The sequence below is a fragment of the Muntiacus reevesi genome, chromosome 10, assembly GCF_963930625.1.
Source record: "Muntiacus reevesi chromosome 10, mMunRee1.1, whole genome shotgun sequence".
In the NCBI taxonomy this organism is placed as follows: domain Eukaryota; kingdom Metazoa; phylum Chordata; class Mammalia; order Artiodactyla; family Cervidae; genus Muntiacus; species Muntiacus reevesi.
Genome location: NC_089258.1, coordinates 13,302,365 through 13,328,599, shown reverse-complemented (window position 1 = coordinate 13,328,599; position 26,235 = coordinate 13,302,365). Strand labels below are relative to the sequence as shown.

The 26,235-nt window shown below is 42.7% G+C and overlaps 2 protein-coding genes across 2 annotated transcripts in view; one reads left to right on the top strand and one right to left on the bottom strand.

Moving 5' to 3' along the window:
* Positions 1 to 6,246, top strand: part of FBP2 (fructose-bisphosphatase 2) — a 43,892-nt gene extending 37,646 nt beyond the window's left edge. The window contains exons 6-7 of the mRNA XM_065946687.1: positions 2,409 to 2,528; positions 5,834 to 6,246. Of these exons, the coding sequence (XP_065802759.1) occupies positions 2,409 to 2,528; positions 5,834 to 6,028 (315 nt within the window). The 3' untranslated portion in view covers positions 6,029 to 6,246. The remainder of the gene's footprint in view (positions 1 to 2,408; positions 2,529 to 5,833) is intronic.
* Positions 6,247 to 19,260: 13,014 nt separating this feature from the next.
* CTSL (cathepsin L) lies at positions 19,261 to 24,113 on the bottom strand. Its single transcript, XM_065947065.1, has 8 exons — positions 24,022 to 24,113; positions 23,419 to 23,554; positions 22,801 to 22,923; positions 22,562 to 22,708; positions 22,153 to 22,377; positions 21,080 to 21,242; positions 20,056 to 20,173; positions 19,261 to 19,585 (listed from the first exon to the last, which is right to left on the bottom strand). Exons 2-8 carry the CDS (start codon positions 23,542 to 23,544, stop codon positions 19,486 to 19,488), a joined length of 1,002 nt encoding a protein of 333 aa, XP_065803137.1. The 5' UTR covers positions 23,545 to 23,554; positions 24,022 to 24,113; the 3' UTR covers positions 19,261 to 19,485.
* Positions 24,114 to 26,235: the final 2,122 nt, after the last annotated feature.

Sequence of the window (26,235 nt, the reverse complement as noted above, 5' to 3'; positions counted from 1 at the left end):
CCAGGTACCCCAAAGGGCCCTGCTTGATATTAGTTGAGCAAGTGACAAGATTTTTTTTTTCAAAGTCCAAATAATATCCTACTGTGTGTATACACCACATTTTCCTTATCCATCCATCCATCAGTGGCCACTTAGGCTGCTTCCACTTCTTGGCTACTGTGAATAATGCTTCAGTGAACATGGATATGCAGATATCTCTTTGAGATTCTGTTTCCAATTCTTTTGGATAAATACCCAGAAGTGGAAAGAAAGTTTTCATTTTTCCTTTCATTCCCTCTTTAACCCTCTTTGCTCCAATATCAGCCCTTTGTAATCCTCTTTTACAAAATCCAGTGTTATGTTTCCACCTTATGTTACTTGACCTCTCCATGGCATTTAGGGTCGTTTACTCTTCCCTTCCCAGCTTCTCTGGTGGCTCAGTGGTAAAGAATCTATCTGTTAATGCAGGAGAAACAGGTTCAATCCCTGGGTCTGGAAGATCCCCAAGAGAAAGAAATGGCAACCACTCCAGTATTCTTGCCTGGGAAATCCCATGGACAGAGGAGCCTGGCAGGCTATAGTCCATGGGATTGCAAAAGAGTTGGACACAATTTGGTGGCTAAACAACAACAGCAACCCCATCCTTCATGAAACTCATCTTCTTTAGCCTTGTGTCTGGTTTTCCATCCATCTTCCTAACCATCTTCTTCTTTTATTAGTTCCCATACCTCTGCCTATACTTTGGTCTTGGTACATATAGGACTCTATTCCCAACAAACCTTTCGGCTCACACTTGTCCCCCCAGGGTGATCTTATCCAGTCTCTTCTGATAGGATTCAGATCTGCTTGCTCCTCCAGACACTGAGAACTCCACGCATCCAACTCTGACCCTCCTATTCCCTACCCCCCACCACTCTACACACACACACACACACACACACACACACCATCTTCCAAGTTTACTACTTTCTGGTTTTCTTCCCTGGACCTATACTGCCTCTACCATCATATTCATTCCCAACAAAGTTTTGGGAATCCAGAGAATTACCTCTTCCTCATGCCCATGACTAATCATTTACTGGGCGTTACCTATTTACTATTTCCTTAATATTCCTCAAAAAGTGAAAGAAGTCACTCAGTTGTGTCTGACTCTTTGCGACCCCATGGACTGTAGCCTGCCAGGTTCTGCTGTCTATGGGGATTCTCCAGGGAAGAATACTGGAGTGAGTTTCCATTTCCTTCTCCAGGGGATCTTTCCAACCCAGGGATTGAACCTGGGTCTCCTGAATTGCAGGCAGATTCTTTACCCTCTGAGCTACTCAAGTTAGTCCATTTTCTTCATCTCCAATTCAGACCTGCATTCTTTTACCTATTGAGAAGTCTCTTAATTGGCATCTGAAGATGTTTTGTATACTTAATATCATTATGTAAATAAAATGGAGAAGGCAAAATCTTCCATGTAATTTTTAACATGCAACCTGAATAGTGCTTTCAAGACATCTCATGTATATGCACTTCAGAAAGTATTTCCCCAGCAGCTACTTTTTGCCCCACACCAGGCTGAACTCAGGGAATGATGCCAAGATCAAGCAGACAGTCTTTTCCCCAAGGGTGTCACACACTGATGGAGGGGTTTGGCATATAAATGCTTATAAAATCAGTGCATATTATAGTGGCTGATGCCACACAAAGCATTGGATATTTGCTCTGAAAATTTTTGGTGTTTCCTTGTACTGTTAGAGAATTATTAGATTAGACACAGAAATCTCACATGGGTCACTGAGTGAGGGAAAAGCAAACCTGCCCAAAGGAGCCCTTTCATCAGATGCCTTACTGATATGCCCTTACTTAAAGGAACTCGTGAACTTTGACTTATTTCTTTCAGAGCAGATTTTCTTTTCATTACAAGACTAATGAAATTGACATTTACACGGAAGCTGTTTTATTTCTTTGAATGCTTTCTAAAGGTATTTAAAATAATTTTACCAGTGGGTAAACGCTGCCTGCACTAAGTGTAAAAGTTGTCATGGTTCAAGGGAATCTGGTTTTCAAGAAGCCAAAAGGTGTTCTGAACTGTGAGGGCCAAGGAGAAGATTCAAAGAGGAGCCCAACAGTTGGTGTTTGTCTTTACTTCTTTTTTCAGTGTTTTTTTTTTTTTTTTTTTTTTCTCATTGGCTTCTGTCTTAGGACACATATGGTCTCTCAGTTTAAGCAGTCCAACATTTAATGAGTCCAATTACTAGTTGAAGTTTGGGGACTCCTAATGAATGGAATGGTCAGCTACATAATAATTTCAATTCCCAAGCTAGTGGGTAGAGGAAAGAGGACCTGGAATGCAGAGCTCACACGCACTGGATGTGTCTCCTGAAGCAAATGCTGACTGATTGCTAAACCCACTGCATCTTGCCTCTCCCCTCTCCATCCTCCAGGACGGCAGTGCTCCCTATGGGGCCAGGTACGTGGGCTCCATGGTGGCTGATGTGCACCGCACCCTTGTCTATGGAGGGATCTTCCTGTACCCAGCGAACCAGAAAAGTCCGAAGGGCAAGGTAACTCTCCTCTGTCCACTGGCTGAATCTGCTCAGGGAGCCGGTCACAATTCCCTTTCTCATCATGCCTACTTTTGGCTACCATCTGTCTGTGAGTGGGCAGGTGGAGGAGAAACGAAGTATATATCCCATTAATAGAGGTCTAAGGTTGTGGTAGAAGGTCTGGAGAAGGAGGAGGCTGAAGTTGTTGGTGACTGTCACTGGCCTTCACTTCTGCAGCTCTCACGCTTCTCAATTCGCTGTGAATCAGCTGTGTTCATCCCCCACTTTCCACATGCTGTGTCTGTCTTTTTGCTTCATTACCAGCTGATTTTGGATCATAGATCCTTTTAACAGCTTAATGAAACTTTCATGAAACTTACATGAAACCTATTACACGTAAACATACACGTTATATATATTGTCAAGGGGTTCACAATAACCTGAGGTCGACCCAAGAATTTCCTAGAGAGTTCCCAGAAGTTCAGGCTAAGAATTTCTGAACTACCTGTAAAGGTAGCTCTGGGAAGATCTCACTGCAACTTTGTGAAACCAAACCTAAAATACTTGTGTTATCAAGTGGGAGTCCTATGATCCAATGCGTCTATCTTGAATAGACCCTGCTATGGAAAGGTGTCTGATTTTTAGCCAGTCACAGAATCATAGGTAAGAAGACAAATTCAAATAAATGTCTGCATATTCTCTGACACGCTAACAACTAGCCACACGTATATGTGTCTCTCAGTGTCGGTGATCCAATCTGAATTATTGGAATGCCAGATTCAAAGCCATGATAAAGTCTAACACAGCAAGTGAAACCAGAGAGAAGATTTTTAACATGCCGGTTGGTGTATCAAGCATTTCTCTTCCTGTGACAGTTTACCTCTTGTATATTAGCTTGTTGGACAGATAAATCTAGTGAGCAGAACAGTGTTAAGGAGTATTACATGCGATCAGGTAGAAGATGTGGAAATTCTTAAGAAGAACCACATTTGCCATCTACTCAGTTCTAACAAGGAGAACATTAAGACTAATTACTACTAGCTATCTGAAGTGACTTAGCATTAATATTAAGATGATTTAAAATTAGTCAGAAAATATCTACATATAATTACAAAAATATTTCCATAAGATATATAACTGCATATATAGATCTACATTCACAGTATCATATTCAAAGTACCGTTGATTTCTTTTTTTAAATTTTATTTGGAGGATAATTGCTTTAGAGTGTTGTGTTGGTTTCTGCCATATGACAACGTGAATCAGTCATAAGTATACATATATCCCCTCCCTCTTGGATCTCCCTCCCACTCCCCACCCCATTCCATCCCAACATAGCACTGGCTTGAGCTTTCTGTGTTACGCAGAAACACCATTATCTGTTTTACATATGGCGATATATATGTTTCAATGCTACTCTCTCAATTCATCCCACCCTCTCCTTCCCCTGCCGTGTCCACAAGTCTGTTCTCTGTGTCTGCGTCTCTATTCCTGCCCTGCAAATAGGTTCTTCAGTACCAGTTTTCTAGGTTCCATATATATGTGCTAATATGTGATATTCGTTTCTCTCTTTCTGACTTACTTCAGTCTCTATAACAGGCTCTAGGTACCACTGATTTCTGATCTCCATGTTTTAGCTCTCATGGTCTCTGTGACCATGTTTCTGTGAGTGGGTGGGTGGTGGGGTGTGACTGCTTCTCCTCCTATTGTCTCTGTAGAGAAATGTAGATTTTAATTGTGGGGAAGAAAGTAGATCACATGGCCTGTAGGTAAAGGCAGCATGAAGATCTGGACACTGTGTGTTAAGATGAGTTTATTAAAATGAGTTTACTACAACAATATCTTAAGGTCAGAACAAAACTTGGTTCCAAGGTAAGTTTTATGTAAGTATCCATGTCCTTATCTATCTATCTATGTTTTTGTTTATAGTATCTGAATTAACATGGTACAAATAAAAGCATCCTATTCTGTATCCCCAAAATGGAAATAAATATCCCCTACAGTTTTAACTTACTTTCTGCCAGTGCCTAGCTCTCCAATTCAGATTGGAAATGGTTTGTTCCTCTCTTTGAAATAACAATAATCTAAAAATCAGCACAGGATGTAACTATGAAGAAAAGAGTGGGAAGAAGTCGTGCAGAGCTGGATCAATCTCATTGAAAGCTGATTACAGAAAAGGAAGTTTAAGTTACAGATTTCATACCTACGAGGGAAGGAAGGAGAGGATAGTGTGATATAGAGTCAGAGCATGCAGCAAGAACGTCACCTGAATCTGAGTGACGTGTGTGTGTGTGTGTGTGTGTGTGTGTGTGTGTGTGTGTGTGTGTGTGTGTCTGCTGGGGGTCAGGGGATGAGGAAGAAGTCAAAACATAATGACAGACAAAGACCCAGAAAGGACATTCAATCAGCCCATTTCAATGCAATTCACCACATACTAACTGGACACAGGATTGACACCTAGTCGCCCCACAGTACCTTTTAGAAGGACATTTCTTTCTCAGAACAGGCACTGGATTCATGTACCCAGCTTGGCAAAAAATGATATAGCTGATTTCTCCCCATTTCTGCCCTCCCCTGGGAGCCCTTGTGCAGCCTTCTTTAGACACTGCCTACATGTCAGGCAGTACTAGGAATGAAGATGCCACAAAGACCAATCTTAAGAGATGCCTCCCCTGCCCTCAAGGGAGTAAGGAGTAAGGCAGATGTTAAACAAACCTCAGAGTCAGGATTATCACGAAAGGGGATATACAGGATGCTGTGGGAGAGCAAGCAATAAGAGACTAGGCGACTCAGTCTAAGGGGTCAAAAGAAACGGTCATCTAAACACCAGCAAACTCTTCAGCCAAGTTGACACTTGAGCTGTTCCTCCCCATGATCCTGGACACTGGGGTTATCCTGAGAGACCACCCAGCACTCTCTACGGGACCCTCCGATCCCATCCAAGCTTGACTCTGTTGGCCTTAAGGTCTGGCATATAGAGGCTCCTAACCAGGACTCAGAATCACTTTGCCGCATTGACGAACCAGTGAGAAGTGAATACTAAGATCTCATACTCCCAAGTCTCTCATAAGCACAAAGGTTAGGAGACAGGTACCTATCGATCGGAGGTGTCCCCAGAGGCATATGTGGTCAGCATCAGCTGGGGCACCCAGCCTTGTGGAGAGTGTGGGTCTCTGGCAGCCGGCTCCCCTGAGATGTGCAAATGTACTCGCACTATTGAGACAGAGGTTCAGCAGTTGGAATTCCTCCTGGAGCTTCAGGCGCATGGTTTGGGGATCTTGGCAACTTGGAACACTTGTCCACCTGACTCTGTTTCTCCTCAGCTCCGGCTCCTGTATGAGTGCAATCCCGTGGCCTACATCATCGAGCAGGCGGGGGGCCTGGCGACCACAGGCACCCAACCCGTGCTGGACGTGAAGCCTGAAGCCATTCACCAACGAGTCCCCCTCATTCTAGGGTCCCCGGAAGATGTACAGGAATATCTCACCTGTGTACAGAAAAATCAGGCAGGCAGGTAGTGAGTCTGACCCACAAGCCCTCTTCTCTTTGTATGTGCTTTGTTAGGGACCCTAGATGAATAAGTGAGTGAATGCTGGTGATGAGAAACAGAAGGTAAATCCACCGAATCATGTGCAGAAGAGCAACAGCCCACTGCTCACGACAGGTCTAGAAGCCAGAGGCGAGTCTGTGCTCAGTGTAAAGGGCTGAAAATAAAAGTCACACGTGAAAAGAACAACTGTGATTTGTCTTCCGTCATGGACAGTGGTAAATAGGGTTGTTATTTATTAGCCCAAGTAATCAGCAGCTATCCCTTGTGGGCAGAAAGTACAGAGGTCAGTTAAGAATTTGTCTTGGCTGAAAATTTGAACCTAATGTCTTAATCCTATAGTGATTAATTTCCTTTCTTATAAAGTAGATACATATATTTACTATATATACTTATATATATTTAGTGTATATAAATATATCCATTATAGATATTTAAATGGCTGACTTAATTTCTTAAAAGTTTTTGTCTTATTGTGGATAGGCTTTGAGTTATAAATCTCATGGCTATTAAACTATAAAATTTTGGATCAAGCAAACAAAGATATATCAGGACAAATCCAACTTATTTTTAGGAGCAATGATTTGGATGACCAATAACTTCTTGAATGGAAAAATGTGGTCACCTGTTGACAAAGTCACATACTAACTGGAGTTAATATTTAAAAATTAATACCTAGTTTTCTCAGCCTTGTGACTTTTCCTTTTTAATTTTTTGGGGAAATACTTTAATCCATTCTAGATCCTAACCAGAGTACGTTGGTTAATGACTTCATTTGTCCAAACTGTGTTATGATTGGAATGGGTCGCTATGCATCAGAAATCTGTTTACTTTTCCAAGAGTTGCTATATATGTATATAGACCTGGAGGCCCAAAATGCCTAGTGAAATATTCACAAACAAATCCAGAAATATAAATCAAAGATACATCAGGACAAAGTCAGGCTTAACTCCAAAATTCAAGAATGATTCAATATTAGAAAACCCATTAAAGAATGCATCAGATTAAGGCAAAAGGCAGTGATGGGGAAGTGGGGGCTTGGAGAAACCATGGGAGGAAACATTCCTTCACTTTCGCTTTGGACAAGGTGGTTCATACAGCCCAGAGGTGGATTTCAATTTGGATATTTGGATATAATTCAGGACTCAACAGTGTTCCTCAGTCCACCTCTGCTTGGCAGCAGTAAGAGAAGCAGTAAAATTTAAGCATAATCAAAAAGTTTTCATCTCCCCCCACAAAACAGAAATTTTCTTTCTCTAGGAAAAATTCTGATGATAAGCAATGGACTGTTAATGCTTTATTATACAGTTCATTTGAAACATATCTGAACGATTCAAACTGAAGTCTTCGCTTCTTAGGAATAAATTGATATGGTGCATTTATAACACATGATTTCAAGACCTCACAGCCAGGAGGAAAGTTTTTCTGGAAGCAAAGCTGAATGATAGCACCTTCAATCATGATTTGTATTGCTCTGATGAATATGGTAGGTGCTCAGGGAAAGATTCATTCACTATCCTTCTTTAAGCTGAGACTGTTGGTCCCTGCTCATCAAATCTAAAAACAGGAATCTAGCAAAGAGCATGGGACTCTCATTCAATTCTTAGTGACTACATATCAAAGATTTGAGGGTATCAGTCAGTGGTGCCTGGGTGGCCAGTGTCAGAAAAGACCATCAGAAAGAGGTTGTGCCTTCTGGCCTAAGTGAGCTGAGAATCCCTTTTCTCTTGGTTTCTCATTCCCTCCTGAATACCTTCACAGTTTAGACGCTTGTGTCCAATTCAGGAGAAGCCCAGTTGTTCTTCCCATTTTCCAGCAGCCTCCAAAATACACTCTCCAGGTGTGGCCCCACTTGAGGAAAGTGGGGCCATTCACTGGTTTCCTTTGTAATTTGTACAGATGAACTTCGAGGGAGCAGACCCATTAACACATCAAAAGGAGAAAAGACATTTTAATAGGTGCTCTTTAAAAATAAAAAGAAAACATGCTGTTTCAAATCAGTGGGTAAAGAAATGACTGGTGTTTGAATAATTAGCTCATCATTTGAAGGGGGAAAAAACCCACAACCTGGATCCGCAAACGTGTTGCAGATGGATTCAAAAATTAAACATAAAAAGGCATCTGTAAAGGCATTGCAAAAAGATAAAGCATATATTTATGACCTTAAACAGGACCAAAAGACACAAAGCCCAAGATATAAAGGAAAGACTGATGTGATTACATCAAAATAAAAACAATACAACACGAATTTAAAAAGACAATTGATAGCTTAGGAGAAAATATTTATAATATATAACAAAAAATGAACACCAAGAATCATACATATTGAGAGAAAAAAGAAGCTATCCTAGAGAAATAAACTAACGATAAAAAACTGCAATTTGCAGAAGAGTAAACGCAAATAGTCAATACACATGTGAAAAGGTGGTTAGACTCCCTGATGATCAGGGAAATATAAGTAAAATAACATCAGATTCAGTTCAGTTCAGTTCAGTTGCTCAGTCGTGTCCGATACTTTGTGACCCCATGAACCACAGCACGCCAGGCCTCCCTGTCCATCACCAACTCCCGGAGTTCACCCAAACCCATGTCCATTGAGTCAGTGATGCCATCCAACCATCTCATCCTCTGTCATCCCCTTCGCCTCCTGCCCTCAATCTTTCCCAGCATCAGGGTCTTTTCAAATGAGTCAGCTCTTCACATCAGGTGGCTAAAGTGATTGGAGTTTCAGCTTCAACATCAGACCTTCCAATGAACACCCAGGACTGATCTCCTTTAGGATGGACTGGTTGGATCTCCTTGCAGTCCAAGGGACTCTCAAGAGTCTTCTCCAACACCACAGTTCAAAAGCATCAATTCTTCTGTGCTCAACTTTCTTCACAGTCCAACTCTTACATCCATACATGACCACTGGAAAAACCATAGCCTTGACTAGACGGACCTTTGTTGGCAAAATAATGTCTCTGCTTTTTAATATGCTGTCTAGGTTGGTCATAACTTTCCTTCCAAGGAGTAAGTGTCTTTTAATTTCATGGCTGCAGTCACCATCTGCAGTGATTTTGATTTACAAGGAACAATGAAGATTGCAAATATTACATTGCTAACAAGGCTGAGAAATGATCCCCTTTCCTCACTGGTGAGACAGATAGTCTCTTCTTCTGGGAGGGCAATTTGACAGTTCTTTTTTTTCTTTAATGTTTGTTTATTGACTGTATTTTTGACTGTGCTGGGTCTTTGTTGCTGTGTGGGCTGTCTCTAGTTGTGAGTGGGAGTCGGGGTGGGGGGTGGCGCTACTCTTTGTTGCAGTGCACTGGCTTCTCACTGCAGTAGCTTCTTATTGTGGAGCACAGAGGCTAGGGCACTCAGGCTTCAGTAGTTGTGGCTCATGGGCTCAATAGTTGCAGCTCCTGGGCTCTAGAGCAATAGGCTCAATAGTTGTAGTGCACAGGCTTAGTAGCCCCACAGCAGGTGGAATCTTCCCAAATCGGGAATCAAACCCATGTCTCCTGCATGGCAAAGCAGATTCTTTAGCACTGAGCCACCAGGTAAGCCCTGAAAGTTCTTTCTAATTGGAAAGCCCCCCTCGCCCAATAGTCCCATTTTGGTATCTACAAAAGCCTATATTAGTCTTTTAAAATTTAAGTATTATTTGTGATAGCAAAAGGATGATAATAATTTTTTTTTTACCATATTCACAGAAATTCATACTCTATTTTTTTCTAGGTTAATATGGAATACTGAATTACAATTGCTTCCTCTGTTGAGCAATCTGAGCTATGTGCTGACTTTTAATACTTGTAGATTTATTCCAAACTATAGTTGCTAGTATACTTAGCCTTTGTGAACTTCATATAGACCTAGTTGACCAGCAAAAATGAACAAGCAATAAAATAAAACAAACAAAATACTCAGGATGAGAACAATTTAAATGTCCACATGCAGAGAGATAACAGATTTGCTATGTAGTAGTTTACATAAGTTGGGACTTACAAACCCACTGGATATAAATATATTAAATAGATTTATACAAAGGCATTCTTAATGTTAAAATAGATAAATGCAGAAAGAAAATATGTCTGCTAGCACGCTTTGACCTTTTGTTTCCTTTTAACCTGAATCGAATTAACATGTTCTTTACTCTCTGGCTTCACATTCGTGAAATGAAACCTATTCACTTTTTTTCTTTGGTAAGGAAGAGAATACAAATGAGAAAGATATGGAGGAAAGGTGGGAGAGGGAAGGTGGGTCTATAAGGTGGGTCTGTATTTCAGTCAGGGTTCTCCAGAGAAACACAACTGATGGGGAAATGGACACACACACACACCATGAACCCATGCTAGTGATTTAGTTGTGAAGTAGACAAAGTCCCTGCCCTCAAAGAGCTCAGGCCTGGTGGGTGAGACATGTGTTTAATTGCCACTCACTGTGATGAGGGCTCTAGGAATAAAGTACCGTGTGTTTGCTCTGGAGCCATTTAAAGGAGCTGCCGTTCTGAAAGTGAGGAGTCAGGCAAGGCTTTCCAGTGGAAATGACATTTAAACTGAGACTTGAAAGTGAGGCCAGAAACTAGTCAGGAGAAAGTTAGTGGAGAAGGCAAGTGAGAGGGATATGCACGAGCAGGTGACAGAACCTATGGGCAAAGATTTGAGAATGGGTAGAGTATGATTTGCTAAGCATCTGCCTGCAATGTGGGAGACCCGGGTTCAATCCCTGGGTCGGGAAGATCTCCTGGAGAAGGAAATGGCAACCCACTCCAGTATTCTTGCCTGTAAAATCCCATGGACAGAGAAGCCTGGTAGGCTACGGTCCATGGGGTCACAAAGAGTCGGAAACGACTGAGCGATGTCACTCACTCACTCACTCAGAGTATGATTTACTGGGGGCACAGCTGGTAATTCAGTTGGGAGTAGAATGTGAGGAGGGGGAGTGAGAGGTGAGACTGCAGAGGTAAGCAAGGCCTAACTCATATGGGGTGTTCTGAGTTGGTTAAGGAGTTTGGAATTCGTCCTGAGGGCAATGGGGAGCCATTGATGAGTTTTAAGCAATGGAGGAACATAATCAATATGCATTTTAGCAAATATTACTTACACTATCAAGATAGGTGGGAAAAACATCAACAACCTCAGATATGTGGATGATACCACTCTAATGGCAGAAAGTGAAGAGGAACTAAAGAGCCTCTTGATGAGGGTGAAGGAGGAGAGTGAAAGAGCCGGCTTAAAACTAAAATATTAAAAAAACTAAGACCATGGCATCCAGTCCTGTTATTTCATGGCAAATAGAGGAGGAAAAGGTGGAATTAGCAACAGATTTCCTCTTCTTGGGCTCTAAAATCACTGTGGACAGTGACTGTAGCCATGAAATCAGAGGATGATTGTTACCTGGAAGGAAAGAGATGACAAACTTAGATGGTGTGTTGAAAAGCAGAGACATTACTCTGTTAACAAAGGTCCATATAGTCAAGGCTATAGTCTTCCCAGTGGCCACATACGGTTGTGAGAGCTGGATCATAAAGAAGGCAAAGCACTTTGATGCCTTTGAACTGTGGTGCTAGTGAAGACTCCTGAGAGTCTCTTGGACAGCAAGGAGATCAAACTAGTCAATCTTAAGGAAAATCAACCCTGAATAGTCACTGGAAGGACTGATGCTGAAGCTGAAGCTCCAGTATTTTGGTCATATGATATGAACAGCTGACTCATTGGAAAATTCCCTGATGTTGGGAAAGATTGAGGGCAGAAGGAGAAAAGGGCATCAGAGGATGGGATGACTGGATGGCATCACTGATGTAATAGACATGAACTTGGGCAAACTTTGGGAGATGGTGAGGCACAGGGAGGTCTGGCATGCTACAGCCCATTTGGTAGCAAAGAATCAGACGTGACTGGACAAATGAACCACAACTTATACTATAGAAAATGGATTCGGAGTAGTCAAACGAGAGGTTTGTTAGGTCACCACCATTAAGAAAGTCAATGTCATCATCTCCATGAAAGTTGATGGTAATGTGACCGTGACAAGCAAAAAAGCCGTAAGTATGGCGAAAGCATAGGTGTTTGAGAAATATTCATGAGGGTTGAGGTATCAGGGGTTGATTATGTATGTCAGAGAAAAGGAGAGGGAGGGAATGAATAAAATGGATGTTTGTGCCATATACAAAACCAGGGAGCACTTGCAGATGACCTGTCCCAGGGAAAATTCAGCTCTGTACATTGGAGTCTGAAGTTTCTGTGGGTTAGCTGAGTTAGGACATCTTATAGGCAGTTGGGTATATGGGGTGTTTTGAGCTCAGGAGAGGGACTGAAAGTCATCAAAAATTTCAGGTGGTACCTGTAGTAACTAGAGTAAATGAGGTCATTTGGGAGGGTCTGGACTTTAGGGATGGACTTAAGTTAATAAAAGGTGAGGAAGTGGAGTATAGCAAGTTTAAACAAGCTGTTCAAGAGATTCAGCTGGAAACAGGAAAAAGAATATAATGTAGTAACTGCAGCAGTAACCTGGGGCTAAGAGGAGGTTTGCTTGCTTGTTTTATGATGGACAAGACACATTTACACCTTTAAAAAAAAAAGAAGAAGAAACAAAAACAGTGAAAAACAAAACTCCACGTGTGTTTGGGTAAAGACAAAGCAAAAGGACTATTCACATCCCTGAATTATAATTGTGGTTGTTCCCCTGAGGAAGGGGAATATTTAAGGGGGTATAGTTTCAAAAGGGACCTTTGCATTATCTTCACTGCTAGACTTTGGAAACTCTGAGAATGTATTCATATAATGTGAGTACATCGGTTATTCATTTGTCGGGATAGCAGATTGTATTGTTTGCCTACTCTGTGCCAGGTCTTGTCTTCAGCGCTGAGGATAGAGAGGTGAACAAAACAGAACCCCTTGTCTCTGTGTGGATCTCTGAATAGACTGAATGCTGATGTGTGGAAGAGACACAGTAAACAAAACTAACAAATAAAATGTAAGTGTAATAGATGGTGGTAAACGCTATGGGAAAAATAAATCAGGGGCGGGGAGAACAGTACTATCAGGGGTTATTTTAATTTTAGTTCTGGGTAAGGGCAGAATTATACTTTTGTACATATGTATGCCTAGGAATGGGATTTTTGGATCATATGGTAACTCTGTATTTAGTTTTTTGAGGCGCTTCCGTACTATTCTCCATAGTAGCTGTACCAAATTCCATTCCCTCCAACAGTGTAAAAGGGTTCCTTTTTTCCCACACCCTCTCTAGCAATTGTTATTTGTAGACTTTTAATGATGACCATTCTGACTGGTGTGAGGTGATACCTCGCTGTAGTTTTGATTTACTGGTAAATAAATAGCTAGAAAAGTGAGTAGGTAAAAGGTAAATTCTGGTTCTCACCAGGTGAATAGTTAACTCCACCTGAGACCATGTTCTCTGGCCCATTCCTTAACAAAAGAGTTTCTCAGGCACACAAGGGTTTTTTGTTTGGAAACGCAGCTCATCTCCAGGAAACTTTCTTCTTGGAAGTTAGAATGACACTCAGGACAGTATGACAGTCTGTGATAAAAGTCATGTGACAAAAGGCTCCCAAGACATCCAGGGAGAGTGAGGGTGGTGGGCCAGTAAGTGCAAGTCTGGACTACCTCCTACCAAAGGAAAGCAAAAGTCAACCCAGGAGTCAGAGAAAGACTCCTATTACTAGAGGGCAGGAATTCAGTGTCAAAAAAGACCATAAAAGTATTCTCCAGCATGAGTTAGGCCATTTTGTGTCACGACTACTTTTTTTAGCAGCATGTATATTGTTAATATTAAGTCTTGTTGCATCAACTCCCATGTTTCCTTCATATCTTATCATCTTTCCTCCCTCACAGAGAAAAACAGGAAACATTTGATGTCATCAAGTAAAAGTGGTGCCAGTGAGTAAAGAAGACATTAAATTTCAAGTTAACAACTTTAATTCTCAAGTTAAATACAAAGAGAAGGAAGCAAAGCTTGTTTTCAGTGCATTTTAATGTGTGAGAATGTCTTTCTATGAGGTATCGACTATCTCTGGTTTGAAACACTGACCAGTGCTTGATTTAGATGAGAGAGGACTTGTGAGGAAGGGAAAAGATACCCAAACTTCTTGTGCCGTTTTTTCCACTTGCTGATCTTTAAATCCACTGCGAAGTCATGTAGGGTTTCTTCAGCTTCTCCTTTCTTAGCCAACTATTGCCTTATGGACGGTACCATTTGAAGAATTGTGAGGAAAGGCTGAGAACACTATGAGCTGAGGGATTCCTGATGTTACCCCTCTGTGTTCAGCCGGTCTGACTCATCTTGGGTGGTCCTGAGCCAATGAGTCCTCGTGGGCTGTCTGGGCTGCGGAGGAGAGAACAGGCGAGCTGTGCCGGCCAGGGCGGTCGTTTCCCGGGGCTGACATACACCACACACTATGGTTTAAAGTCACAGGAATTCACTCTCTCACTCCCGGAGGCCAGAATTCCAAACCAAAGTGTCTGCAGGGCTATATCCCCATGAGGGCTCTAGGGAGGAATCCTCAGTTGACTTTTCAGCTTCTGATGGTAAGTTTATGTTTCAGACCAGATTATTGTGTCAACTGAAGAAGAAGAAAAAAAAAAAGCACAACCTAAAAGTTGGGAATTATGCTTTACTTAGGGGCTTCCCTGGTGGCTCAGATGGTGAAGCGTCTGTCTGCAGTGCGGGAGACCAGGGTTCGATCCCTGGGTTGGGAAGATCCCCTGGAGAAGGAAATGACAACCCACTCCAGTACTCTTGCCTGGAAAATTCCATGGACTGAGGAGCCTGGTAGGCTGGGTCCAAGGGGTTGCAAAGAGTTGGACATGACTGGGCGACTTCACTTTTACTTTCATCTACAGATTTAAGCAGGAGAGACAGCCTCTCAGATAACTCTGAAGGACTGTTCTGAGGAGGTAAGGGAGGAGCCAGGATATATAGGAGTTTTTGCAAAAAACAAAACAAAACAAATTAAAAAATACCCCAGGTAGCTTTCCTAGTAGATCAAACAGTAAAGCAACTGCCTGCAAGGCAGGAGACCCAGGTTTGATCCCTGGGTCAGGAAGATCCCCTGGAGAAGGAAATGGCAACCCACTCCAGTATCCTTGCCTGGAAAATTCCATGGACAGAGGAGCCTAGCGGGCTACAGTCCATGGGGTCGCAAAGAGTTGGACACGACTGAGTGACTAACATACAGTCAGAACATCAAAAGATAACTGTTAATTACTTTGTGTGCTTAGTCAATCAGTTGCACCTCATTCTTTGAGACCCCATGGACTGTAGCCCACCAGGCTCCTCTGACCATGGGAATTCTCCAGGCAAGACTACTGGAGTGGGTTGCCATGCCCCTCCTCCAGGGGATCTTCCCAACCTGGGGATCGAACCCAGGTCTCTCAAATTGCAGGCAGATTCTTTACCCTCTGAGCCATGAGGGAAGTCTGTTAATTACTTAGTGCTTTTCTATGTTTAGGGAGATGCCAAAATCTGGATTCACTGCAATCATTTCTTTGATTTGCACCTTAATTATTTAGGTCTGGTATCCCGTTTTTCTCCATCCCGAATCCCCTCAGGTTCACAGTTGGTGGCAGCTTTAAGTGGCTGAGGGGTTGATGGCTGCAACATCATTGGTTTACTGATATGGCAACATTTGTCTAAAATCAAAATTTGTTTTCAGCCTTATTTGATTTATGTCAATTGGCTTATTTTCAAAAGCTTTTATGACAGATACTTTTTCAAACTTTTCACAGTTTACATAAATATAAATGTCTTTGAAAGTTCCAGAAGATTCTAATATCTGTTTAATCATTTGACATCTGAGAGGTCTTCGCATTTTCATTCATATCAGCAGCTAGGCATTTTCTTAGAGTCTTGGGTTGTACTTCCAAGATTACATGAAAGCAGTATGAACGAGCTTGTCATAGTGAAGCGAGGTGACAGACACTAAGGAGTCCTTTCCAGTGGACTTTCAGAGATTGAAGGTGGCAGATTGCCTTTTCCAAAGATGGCCACAACCACATCTTCCATCCCACATGCTCTTCTACTAAGTGACCTTGCCTTGCCCCACCAGGAGGTGGACTGTTAACCCCTTCTCCTGGAAGCTGGGCAACATGTTCTGAATACAGTGAAGCAGCAGAGGTTGCACTTGGGACTAAGATCAGGTCAAAAGAAGCCTTGCAGTTCTTCGTTAGGCATTCTGGCCTGTTCTTTCGGGATGTTCCTCTCCGAGCCAGCCTTCATGCCATGGGAGTTCAAGTCATGGGGAGGTCCATGTAGGTATCTGGTTGGCAGCCAGGGCTGAATGCCCAGACTGCAACAGCATCTAGGATGTCCATGTGAGTGAACCTGCTTGGATGTCAGCCTGTCAGAACTGCTCGTGATTCCTGGATGCATGAAAGATTTCCAATGGAAAACAGTGTAGTTAAGCTCAGTCAGGAAGTTGGAAAGGTAGTTTTTTTTTTTTCCCCCAAACTGCTATGTTTCCTTATAGTTTGTTTTTACAGTAATAAATAATCAGAATAGTCTTTTCACTGCATGCCCCACTGGTTCCCCTGTATCCTAAAAACCTGTGTGTGTCCTAAAAACCTAAAAAGCCCCATCTCCCGCAGCTTAATCTAATCACTTTCCACTTTCTCTAAATGTCATTTCTCTTTTCTAAGGGTTCTGACCTGGGAATTCTATGCTCAGACACCCACCCTTTTATCCTGTGTTATTATTGATTGACTCAGGCATCCTTGGTGGCTCAGTGGTAAAGAATCTGCCTGAATTGCAGGAGACCCAGGTTTGATACCTGGGTTGAGAAGATCCCCTGGAGAAGGAAATGGCAACCCACTCCAGTATTCTTGTCCGGAGAATCCCATGGACAGAAGAGCCTGGTGGGCTACAGTCCGGGGGGTTGCAAGAGTCGGACATGACTTAAGTCTCTAAACAACACAACAACAATAACATTGACTGGATCCTCTGGGTCCACATCAGGTTTCTCTCCCTTCTGGTGTTTCAACCAGCTCCCTCGAATAGCACCATCTCCTCCTCAGGGTTGGGAATGTCTCTTCCACAGCATCACCAGGACACAGAAGATGCTATCATTCTGTCTCAATCTGGTCCCAACCAGTCAAAGGAGCTCAGATTGGAAGCCTCCCAAATTTTCCCGTGGCTACACTGGGTTGTGCTATCTCAAAACACACAGACTTTTACTCCAAACACATCTGTCATTTTGGGTCAGGAAGTTGGAAATATAAGCAGCTGTGGCCGCTCTGAGGCTCCAGCATGACACACAGTCCATTGCAGATGGACTTGACCAGAGGCTGCTGGAAGTTTTTTGGGCTGAGACCCCAATTGTGCTCCACTTCATGTCCTCATAAGGAATTATGGCATTCTAGTAACTGAATACTTCCACTTGCTTTTTATTTCCCTGAGTAGGAATATGAGAATTTTAAACCCAAAGACAGTAAGTACTATGTGTTTCCTTAGCCTGCAGAATGTAGGGAGTTTTTCTTTTTAAAATCAAATTCAGGAATTAGGGACCTAGGTGTAAATTAGGCTTCAGACATCACTTCTGATATTTGCCTATTGTCCACCTCTGAGGCCACCAGACTACTTTTGAAGCCCAGTCTCAAAAGTGGGTGCTTGTCCTTCATTGCTTATGGATGTGAAGACAAACATTCTTGGCAATGCTTTGGGTCTGTTGCAAGGTAGCCACGTTGTCATCACTAGAAGTCCGGCAAGTTGCACCAGAAATAAGACTCTGGGACATTGATTTTCAGAGTTATATCCTATAACATCGTGGATCAAACGATCATGATCTCTAAGGCCCTTTTCTCGATTGGAAATCATATGCGTGTGTGTTCACTTTTCTAAAATGTGAATTATTTCCTTATGAAAACAATTTACCATCTTTCCCCAGGGCAGTGCCCTAGCACGCCTGCGCAGCAGGCCACGCCCTGCTTCCCCCTGCCCCTCCCCCTTCCTTATCCCTCCCTCCCTTCTCCCTAGTTCCTCAATTCTTCATCCCCTTCCCGCCTGGTCTCAGAGGACCCCACTGTAGCACCACTTGTCTCCACCCTGCCGGCCACCTTCGCGAAGCCGTCGGTACCACTCCCAGCTCTCGTGGGCCCCAGTGGGCTGCCCACATCTGTCCCCCAGCTCCCTGTTCTGCTGGGCTTTCTGAGTCATCAGAAAGATGACTCGTCGTGGGTGGCTTTCTGAGCCGCCCCTTCCATGCCCCTCTCTGCATCCTCTTCCGCCACTTGGGACTCCGCCCCCTCGCCCCTCCCCCCGCCCCACCCCATCCCCACCCCATCCATTACCGCGTTCCCCGCCCCAAGGATCTGGTGGTCATGTGTCCCAGAATCAGCCAAGCCAGGTGAAGGGGAAGATCCTGGTGCTACCCACTCCCCTTTTGGTGGGGTCCTGAGGCCCACGGTCCACCTGGAACACCTCCTGACTTCATTCTGGAGGTGGTAATAGACAAACATCCCCTCGGGATTTTGTAGGTAAGAGGCCCCATGTGGCTTCCTTCCTGGAAGTGGTGAGCCCGTCGTCCCAGCTGGTGGTGGTCACAGCAAGTGAGACTCGAGGCTCCTAGGAGAGCCACAACAGTGCCTGGGGGATAAATAGGTGGCCGGAGTGTGAGACACATTCAGTAATCTAGGAGGCTCAAAAGAGAATCCAAGCTAGCTTTGTTTTGATTTTTTAACAACTCTTGTACAAGACGACTTACCCTTGTCCTTTAGATTGTCAAATTTTGCTCTAGCCAAGGGATGTCAGACACAGTCAATGGGCAACTAACATAAGATCTGCATATTTGTAACTATAAGAACCAAAAGGCCACACAGCCATTCTCCTAATAGACCACTGGCACATTCAGTTAGGGGCTTCCCCAGTGGCTCAGAGGTAAAGAACCCACCTGCAATGTAGAAGACGTGGGTTTGATCCCTGGACTGGGAAGATCCCCTGGAAAAGGAAATGGCAACCCACTCTGGTATTCTTGCCTGGGGAATTCCATGGACAGTGGAGCCTTGTGGGCTATAGTCCACGGGGTCACAAAAGAGTCAGACATGGCTTAGCAACTAAAACAACAACAACAAATAATCAGTTATGTCTTAAGAGCCCAATTATGTTTTTTACTCTACAAAAATTTAATGTATTAAAAACAGAAAGAAGCACCACCTCTATTCTGAAATAAAGTTTTATTTTAAAAGGTAAAACTTTGTACATCCTTTTAAAACATGAAAGTTCAAAATTCATTAGGCAAGTTGATCATACAAACATATTTACAACAGTAGTGAAAGAAGTGGCAACATTTCACCAGAGTAAAGAGGTGATAAAATTCAGATCACAACTTGGATTTTCAATGATTCAAGTCTTTCATTCCCACACAATAAAGTTTGGTCAGTTTTAAGAGAATATCCTTCCTCTGGATATTGTTCTTAATCCAGCCTTTGAGATTTAGACAGTAGGATAGCTGGCCATGGTGGCGATTCCACAGTGGTTGTTCCGGTCTTTGGCCATCTTTATGTAGCCATTCATGCCCCAAGGTTCACCCCAGCTGAAAGAAGAGAAGGTTTTCATTTTATACAAAGAATCAAACACATTTATATTTATTAATACTTAAACAGTGCACCAGAGGTCAAGACAGATTCAGAAAGAAGCAAGAAATGCAGTTGTTCTTGTTCATGGTTGAGTTCTAAATGTACAAATAATTTCTATCCCCAAAACTTTCACAGAACTATAAAATTAGAGATGTGAAAAAGAAACTCTTGGGGCCAGATGTGTTTTAGAATTAAAAAAAAATGTTTGGATTTAGAAATCAGATGATACCAAAACTACATCAATACCTTAGGCAATTTCAGACAGTATCTTAATGTTATAATCAAACATTAATATGTCTGTGATCACCCTAAGTGGCATAAGACTTCAGAAGTGTACTTAAGGATTTGAGGACCTGAATTCAAATGCTGATTCCAAAAAGGACTCCCCTTTTCAACCTCAAATATAAGTATTTGGGACATTTTATACCTGTTTTTGACAAGCCAATATTTATTGTCATCTGAGTGTGCTCCTTCAAAGCCATAGCCAACTACCAGAACAGCATGATCCACGGATTCATTGCTGCATTTTGGCTCATAATAAATGCCTGGGAAGATAAAATACAGTGTTGGGATGAAGACCTCCAAGTGATCTACTCTATTAATTAGGGCAAGGAGAAATCTCAAAATTCAGCTAAATGATATAAATCTAGATAAGATTTAAAAACAAGATTCTTTTTTTTTCATTCTAGGTCAGGGATCCAGGCCCTCATCTAACACTTAGCAGATATACAAACAGCATACTCTCTTTTGTAAACAGCATGTTCAGAGACATAAAAGAACACTCTGTAAAATCTTATCATTTTACTTTCAGGGCATTCAGTCTAGGGAAATAGCACACAACACAAAATTACTTCAGCCAAGTTCTTTCTAGTTTTAATTACAGTAGCAAAATTCTTTGGAAAATTTCAAAGTTCTAACAGTTGAAACTCTGGGTGGCTACAGTCATAAATAGGGCTTTCCAGGTGGTGCTAGTGGTAAAGAATCCGCCTGCCAATGCAGGAGACTCACGAGACGTGGGTTCAATCCCTGGCTTGGGAAGATCCCCTTGAGTAGGAAATGGCAACCCACTCCAGCATTCTTGCCTGGAAAATTCTACAGGCAGAGAAGCCTGGTGGACTACAGTCCATGGGGCTGCAAAGAGTTATGGACACAACTGAGCACACACAACTGGAAAAAAGTGAACTAAGCTATATGAATCAAATTAAGTAGCCATTTAAATATATTTATGAATATATTATATATATATGAATATATGCTTAAAATCATGGGGATATGGTTCAAGTCGTGTCAAATGGACACATCAGGCACAAATACTAATATTAACAACTATATTAAATCTATACACCTTCAAATTTTACATTGAATTCTACATACCAAAGAGTCAGTTTTGCTGTTTGTCATGGTGATTTTCCATTTTTTCTGCCTAAATTTCAACATAGACAAATACTTACCTGACTTATAGAACTGGAAAGATGGATTGCCTGCATCTATAGCAACAGAGATGGGGCCCAAAGTTGCCACTGCCTTCATGAGAGCCTTCTCCTGCTTAGGGAGGTCCACGAAACCAGTTACATTAGCAGCAGAATTGTTGGGATTGTAATGGCAGGTGCCAACCTTTCAAAGGTAATGAGGAAAAGACTTGATTAATACCATCCTCCTCCTGGGGTACATGAGTTCAAGACAATCTGCAGCTTAATGATTTCCAAGTCAAGTTTGTTACAAAGCATCCCAGGAAATGAAATGCTATTGGCTGTTTTGAAATGGAAAAATTAGCTTGTGTCTATTCAATCAGACACTCTCAATCTACCTGCCCATAAGAAACTTTTACTCAGGAGAAATTTGTACTTATAGAGGATGATATGTATATTTCCCTGGTGCCTCAGCAGTAAATAATCCACCTTTACTTCTACAAGGCAGGAGACACGGAGACGGGGGTTTGATCCCTGGGTCGGGAAGATCCCCTGGAGGAGGAAATGGCAACCCACTCCAGTAATCTTGCCCAGTAAATCCCACAGACAAACGAGCCTGGCAGGCTACAGTCTATGGGGTTGCAAAAGAGTCAGATACGACTGAGTGACTAAACAACAACAACAAATGTATATTTCCACGTACCACAGAAATATTAACAGCTTTATGATAACTCTCTGGGCTTCCCAAGTGGCACTAGTGGTAAAGAATCTGACTGCCAATACAGGTGACATAAAAGGTGCGGGTTCGATTCCTGGGTCAGGAAGATCCTCTGGAGGAGGACATGGCAACCTACTTCAGTAATCTTGCCTGGAGAATTCCATGGACAGAGAAGCCTGGTGGGCTACAGTCCAGAAGGTTGCACAGAGTTGGATATGATTGAAGTGACAGCATGAACACATGGTACGTAGCTAAACAGAGAACTGTGCAAAGCTAACTATTTTAATGACCGTTCTGACAGTCTGCAGATAAAGATTCTACAATCTAAAATGTGGATTCTAAACATGATATCTGTTTTCCCCTTTGTTCAACTTTGATAACAAGGAGCTCCTCTTACCAATCCAGCGTATGGGTAGGATTCCTCTGAGTCCAGGCCTCCAGCGTCCAAAACATACTGGAAGGCATTATCTGTGAGGCCACCTTGACAACCGTGATTGCCTTCAGGCTGAGAGCAGTCCACCAGGTTCTGCTCACTCAGTGAAACAAGTTTGCCAGTTTTTCGGAACATCTGTCCTTCGAGGGCACCCGTGGTACTAAAAGCCCAACAAGAACCACACTTACCCTGAAAACAAAATTTAAAAGCATAATTTACAAAACAAATAGCAAGACTTTGACAGTAGCCCATATATTTGGAAATGCTTTTAAAACCTAGTGAATTGCATATTGTTGCACAGTGTATCAGAGCAAGGATGACAACTCCTATTTGGCTTTACTCTTGGAGAGAGATCTGCTGAATACCATCATACCTGATTCTTCACAGGAGTTACATAGCCTTTCTCTCTCCAATCCACGGACGGGGGAATCGAAGCAAAGATAGTTTCTTGGGACACTTTCCCCTTCTTGTTCTTCTGCCTTTGAAAGCCATTCATCACCTGCCTGAATTCTTCATTGGTCTTCAAGGAAAAGGAAATAGAATGTTGAAAAGCAAGAGCTTATTTTGCTAAACTGTTAAGGAGAAGGCACAAAAAATTCATGCCACACTCACCATGTCACCAAAGGCATTCATGGCCATGCTGAAGCTATATTTCCCTTGGCTGTATTCCTGATTATGCAGCTCAATCATTTTCATATTTTTCTTCCACACCGCTTTCCTCCATCCTTCTTCATTCTAGAGGCAAACAGGTAACCTATACTCCCTTTTTCTATTTAAATCCAACTCACCAAGGGCTTCACCAGGTGGTGTTAAGTGGTAAAGAACTCCCGTGCCAAGGTAGAAGATGCAAGAAACACAGATTCAATCCCTGCATCAGGAAGATCCCCTGGAAGAGGGTATGGCAACCCACTCCAGTATTCTTGCCTGGAGAATCCCATGGACAGAGAAGCCTGGTCACAGAGTTGGAAGCAACAGCACACACCGTCACCAAGTGAATTTGTATATAAAGAGGAAGGGAGACCATGGCCAGAGATGGCTCTATACTCTTGGGAGCTGTTCTCCAGCGCCCACATGACAGGGCAGATGCCCATAGTGTACTCAGTAACAGGTGCCATGAAGTTACTGCCCTGATAGGAGCCAGCCTCAAGAGACTACCTTCTGCTACAAACTCCCAACAGCATGGACCATTCTCTGCAAAATTTCAGATGGACAGTTTCAGATGTTACCAACCAAGTCATACAGTCTCCTGTGTACTGCCTTCCACAATTCCCATTGTGTATTTAAACGGTGGTCAAATTCTGGAGCAGCTGAAGCTATTCCCAAGCAAAGGGCTGTCAGGAGGAGTGAAGGATTCATGTTCAAAAACCTAGGAAGAGAGAAGAAATGAGTATCTGATTAAACCAATCTTTCTAAAAGGCCATCTTTTTTTCCTGAGCCACTATGGTGGAGTAAAAACATTTATATTCCCAAGTATTTATACAAGGACAGTAGGGGAAGTCTATGGATGTGGGTGGAGAAAAAGAGCTCTGAGACCCCAGTTTCCGCGCGGGACAGGGTCAGGCTCTTCTGGGACTCAAACGGCGGCCAGGACGAGCCACCCGCCCGCGCTGCAGGCGGGCCCAACCCGGGGCGGGCCCAGCGAAATCCCTCCGCTGACAGAGTATGTAGACGCGGTGCGGACAAACGCTCTGCAGTCCATTTAGCGGGGGTCATACTGCCTTGTCAGACCGGCGCCTCCTGGAACCCCTCCTCAAGCCCTCAACTCCCAAGGCTGCCGTCGCGCTGCTAGCCGGGGTGACCCCACCGCGCCGTGTCCCAGCCCGTGGCGCTCACCTGTGGCGAGGGCTGCCGCAGAGGTGCAGGCGGCGACTCCAGATCCCGGGGCTTCTTAAGTTGAGTTGTGGGCACCAAGACCTCCTATTTAAGGTTCCCGGACTGCGCTCGGCAGGCCCCGCCCCCCCGCTAGCACGCCCCGCGATTGGCTGAGCTTCTTATAGGCGGGGCCTGTGCTGGGACTCCCGGCGCGTGACAAGGCTGGTCCCAAATTGTCCAGATGCCAGCCTCAGCGGACCCCACGGCAGCGAGCTGGGGGCCACTGGGCAGAACTGAGAAGGGCGGCCGGCGCCTCCCTGGGGACCCAAATCAACTAATTATCTCTAATTCGTGCGCTTGGTCGGTGGTTTACGAAAAGAGGCTTGCAGGGGGGTCCCAAGTGGATTTTTATAGCGCAACCCTGTGCCTCCTTCCCTAGGGTTTTGTTTTGTTTTGTTTTGTTTGAAATTTAAGTCCTAATCCTAGAGTTCTTGGTGAAAGTCTTCGGGAGGACTGAGAACTGTCTCGTCCAGGGGCTCCCGCTTATTCCGCAGCGAAGATGGGGCAGGCTGGAGGAATGCAAAGCCCGCATGCCGACCTCCAGGATTAAGCGGGGTACAAAATGGGTTTGAGGAGCGGAATCGCAGTTCCTCGCAGACCCTGGCGCCCTGGTCACTGCCCAAATCCCAGGAAGGCAAAGGGCTGGGAGGGTCTCCAGAGAAGAGGTGGTATTTTGTAATACCCTTCTTCTGTCTTCCCCATTTAGGGGTTCTTCTTGTCTCTCAAGTTTTCCTCAAAACCAACAGAAACGAGTTGTTTACAGAAAATTTTAGTTTAATTAAGAAAAAAGGGAAAATGGCAGACAGTAACTGGTTTTACTTTCCCGCTCTTCTTCCTTAGTATCTAGGTCCTTTTCTCGAGATTTAAGAAATTTAAGATTTAAGGAAAGAAATTTAAGATTTAAGAAAAGGTCCTTTTCTGGAGATTTAAGAATTGTGACTTTTACTTCAGTGATTTCTACTTTAATTTACATTGACTGTCAGGATTTAAATGACAGCGAAATGTTTTAAATGGAGGAAAATAGGTTTATATGTTAAATACAAATTTACATAACTAAGAACTTAGGGAATACAAGTCAAAACTTTGTGCATGTTTGTCCTTTACTACATAAAAACATATTCATTATAGAAAATCCCTTTTAGAAAAAAATGATCATTAGCCTCACGTCCGGTCCCACATTACTTTTCTTCTGAGCATATTTTGAATCGTTTAAATTAAAATGTAGTCATGATTCACTGGACTTCTAAACTAATTTGTACTTAAGATTAAATTGATAAGCATTTTAGAAGCACAATCAGACATGTAATTTTACTATGTTGATATCTACATAACATATAAATGTTTATTTAAGTGTACAGTTCTGTGACATTAAGTACATTCACATTGTTGTGCAACCATAACCATCACCCATCTTTGGAACATTTTCATCTTCCAAAACAGAAACTCTGATAACACCGCATTTCTCCCTGCACGCTGCCCAGCCCCCACCCCAGAAGCCTTTGGCAACCACTATGGAATCATGTAATATTTGTCATCTGACGCTTATTTCACTTAAAATAATGTCTTAGAGGTTTATTCATGTTGTAGTGTGTGTCAGAATTTCTTTTTTTTCTGAAGGTGACTAGAATACCCTTGGACAAATGTTTTGTCTCTCCAGGCATCCCCTGATGACTATATGGGTTATTTCCAGATTTGACTATGTTAAATGACGCTACTGTCAGTGTTGTTGTACAAATGTTCATGTTTCTGTTTTCAGTTTTTTAGGGGATCTACCCAGAAGTGGAATTGCTGGATATGGTAATTCTATGTTTAATTGTTTTCTCTGTTTTCCACCGTGTCTGCATCATTTTACCAGAATTGCACAGGTTCCAATCTGATAGTGATTTGCAGATATTTTCTTAAATTCTGTGAGTTGCCTTTTCATAAAATCAGTACTGTCCTTTGGTGCACCAAAGTTTTAAATTTTGATGAAATCCAGTTTATCTATTTTTTCTTTGGTTGCTTATTCTTTTGGTATCATATAAAAAAAAAATATTACTAAGCCCAGTATCATGAGGCTCTTTACTTGTGTTTTCATCTAAAGTTTTGTAGTTTTAGTTCTTATGTTTGGGTCTTTATCCATTTTGTGTTAACTTTGCATATGGTATAGTTAAGGGTCCAATTTATTCTTTTGCA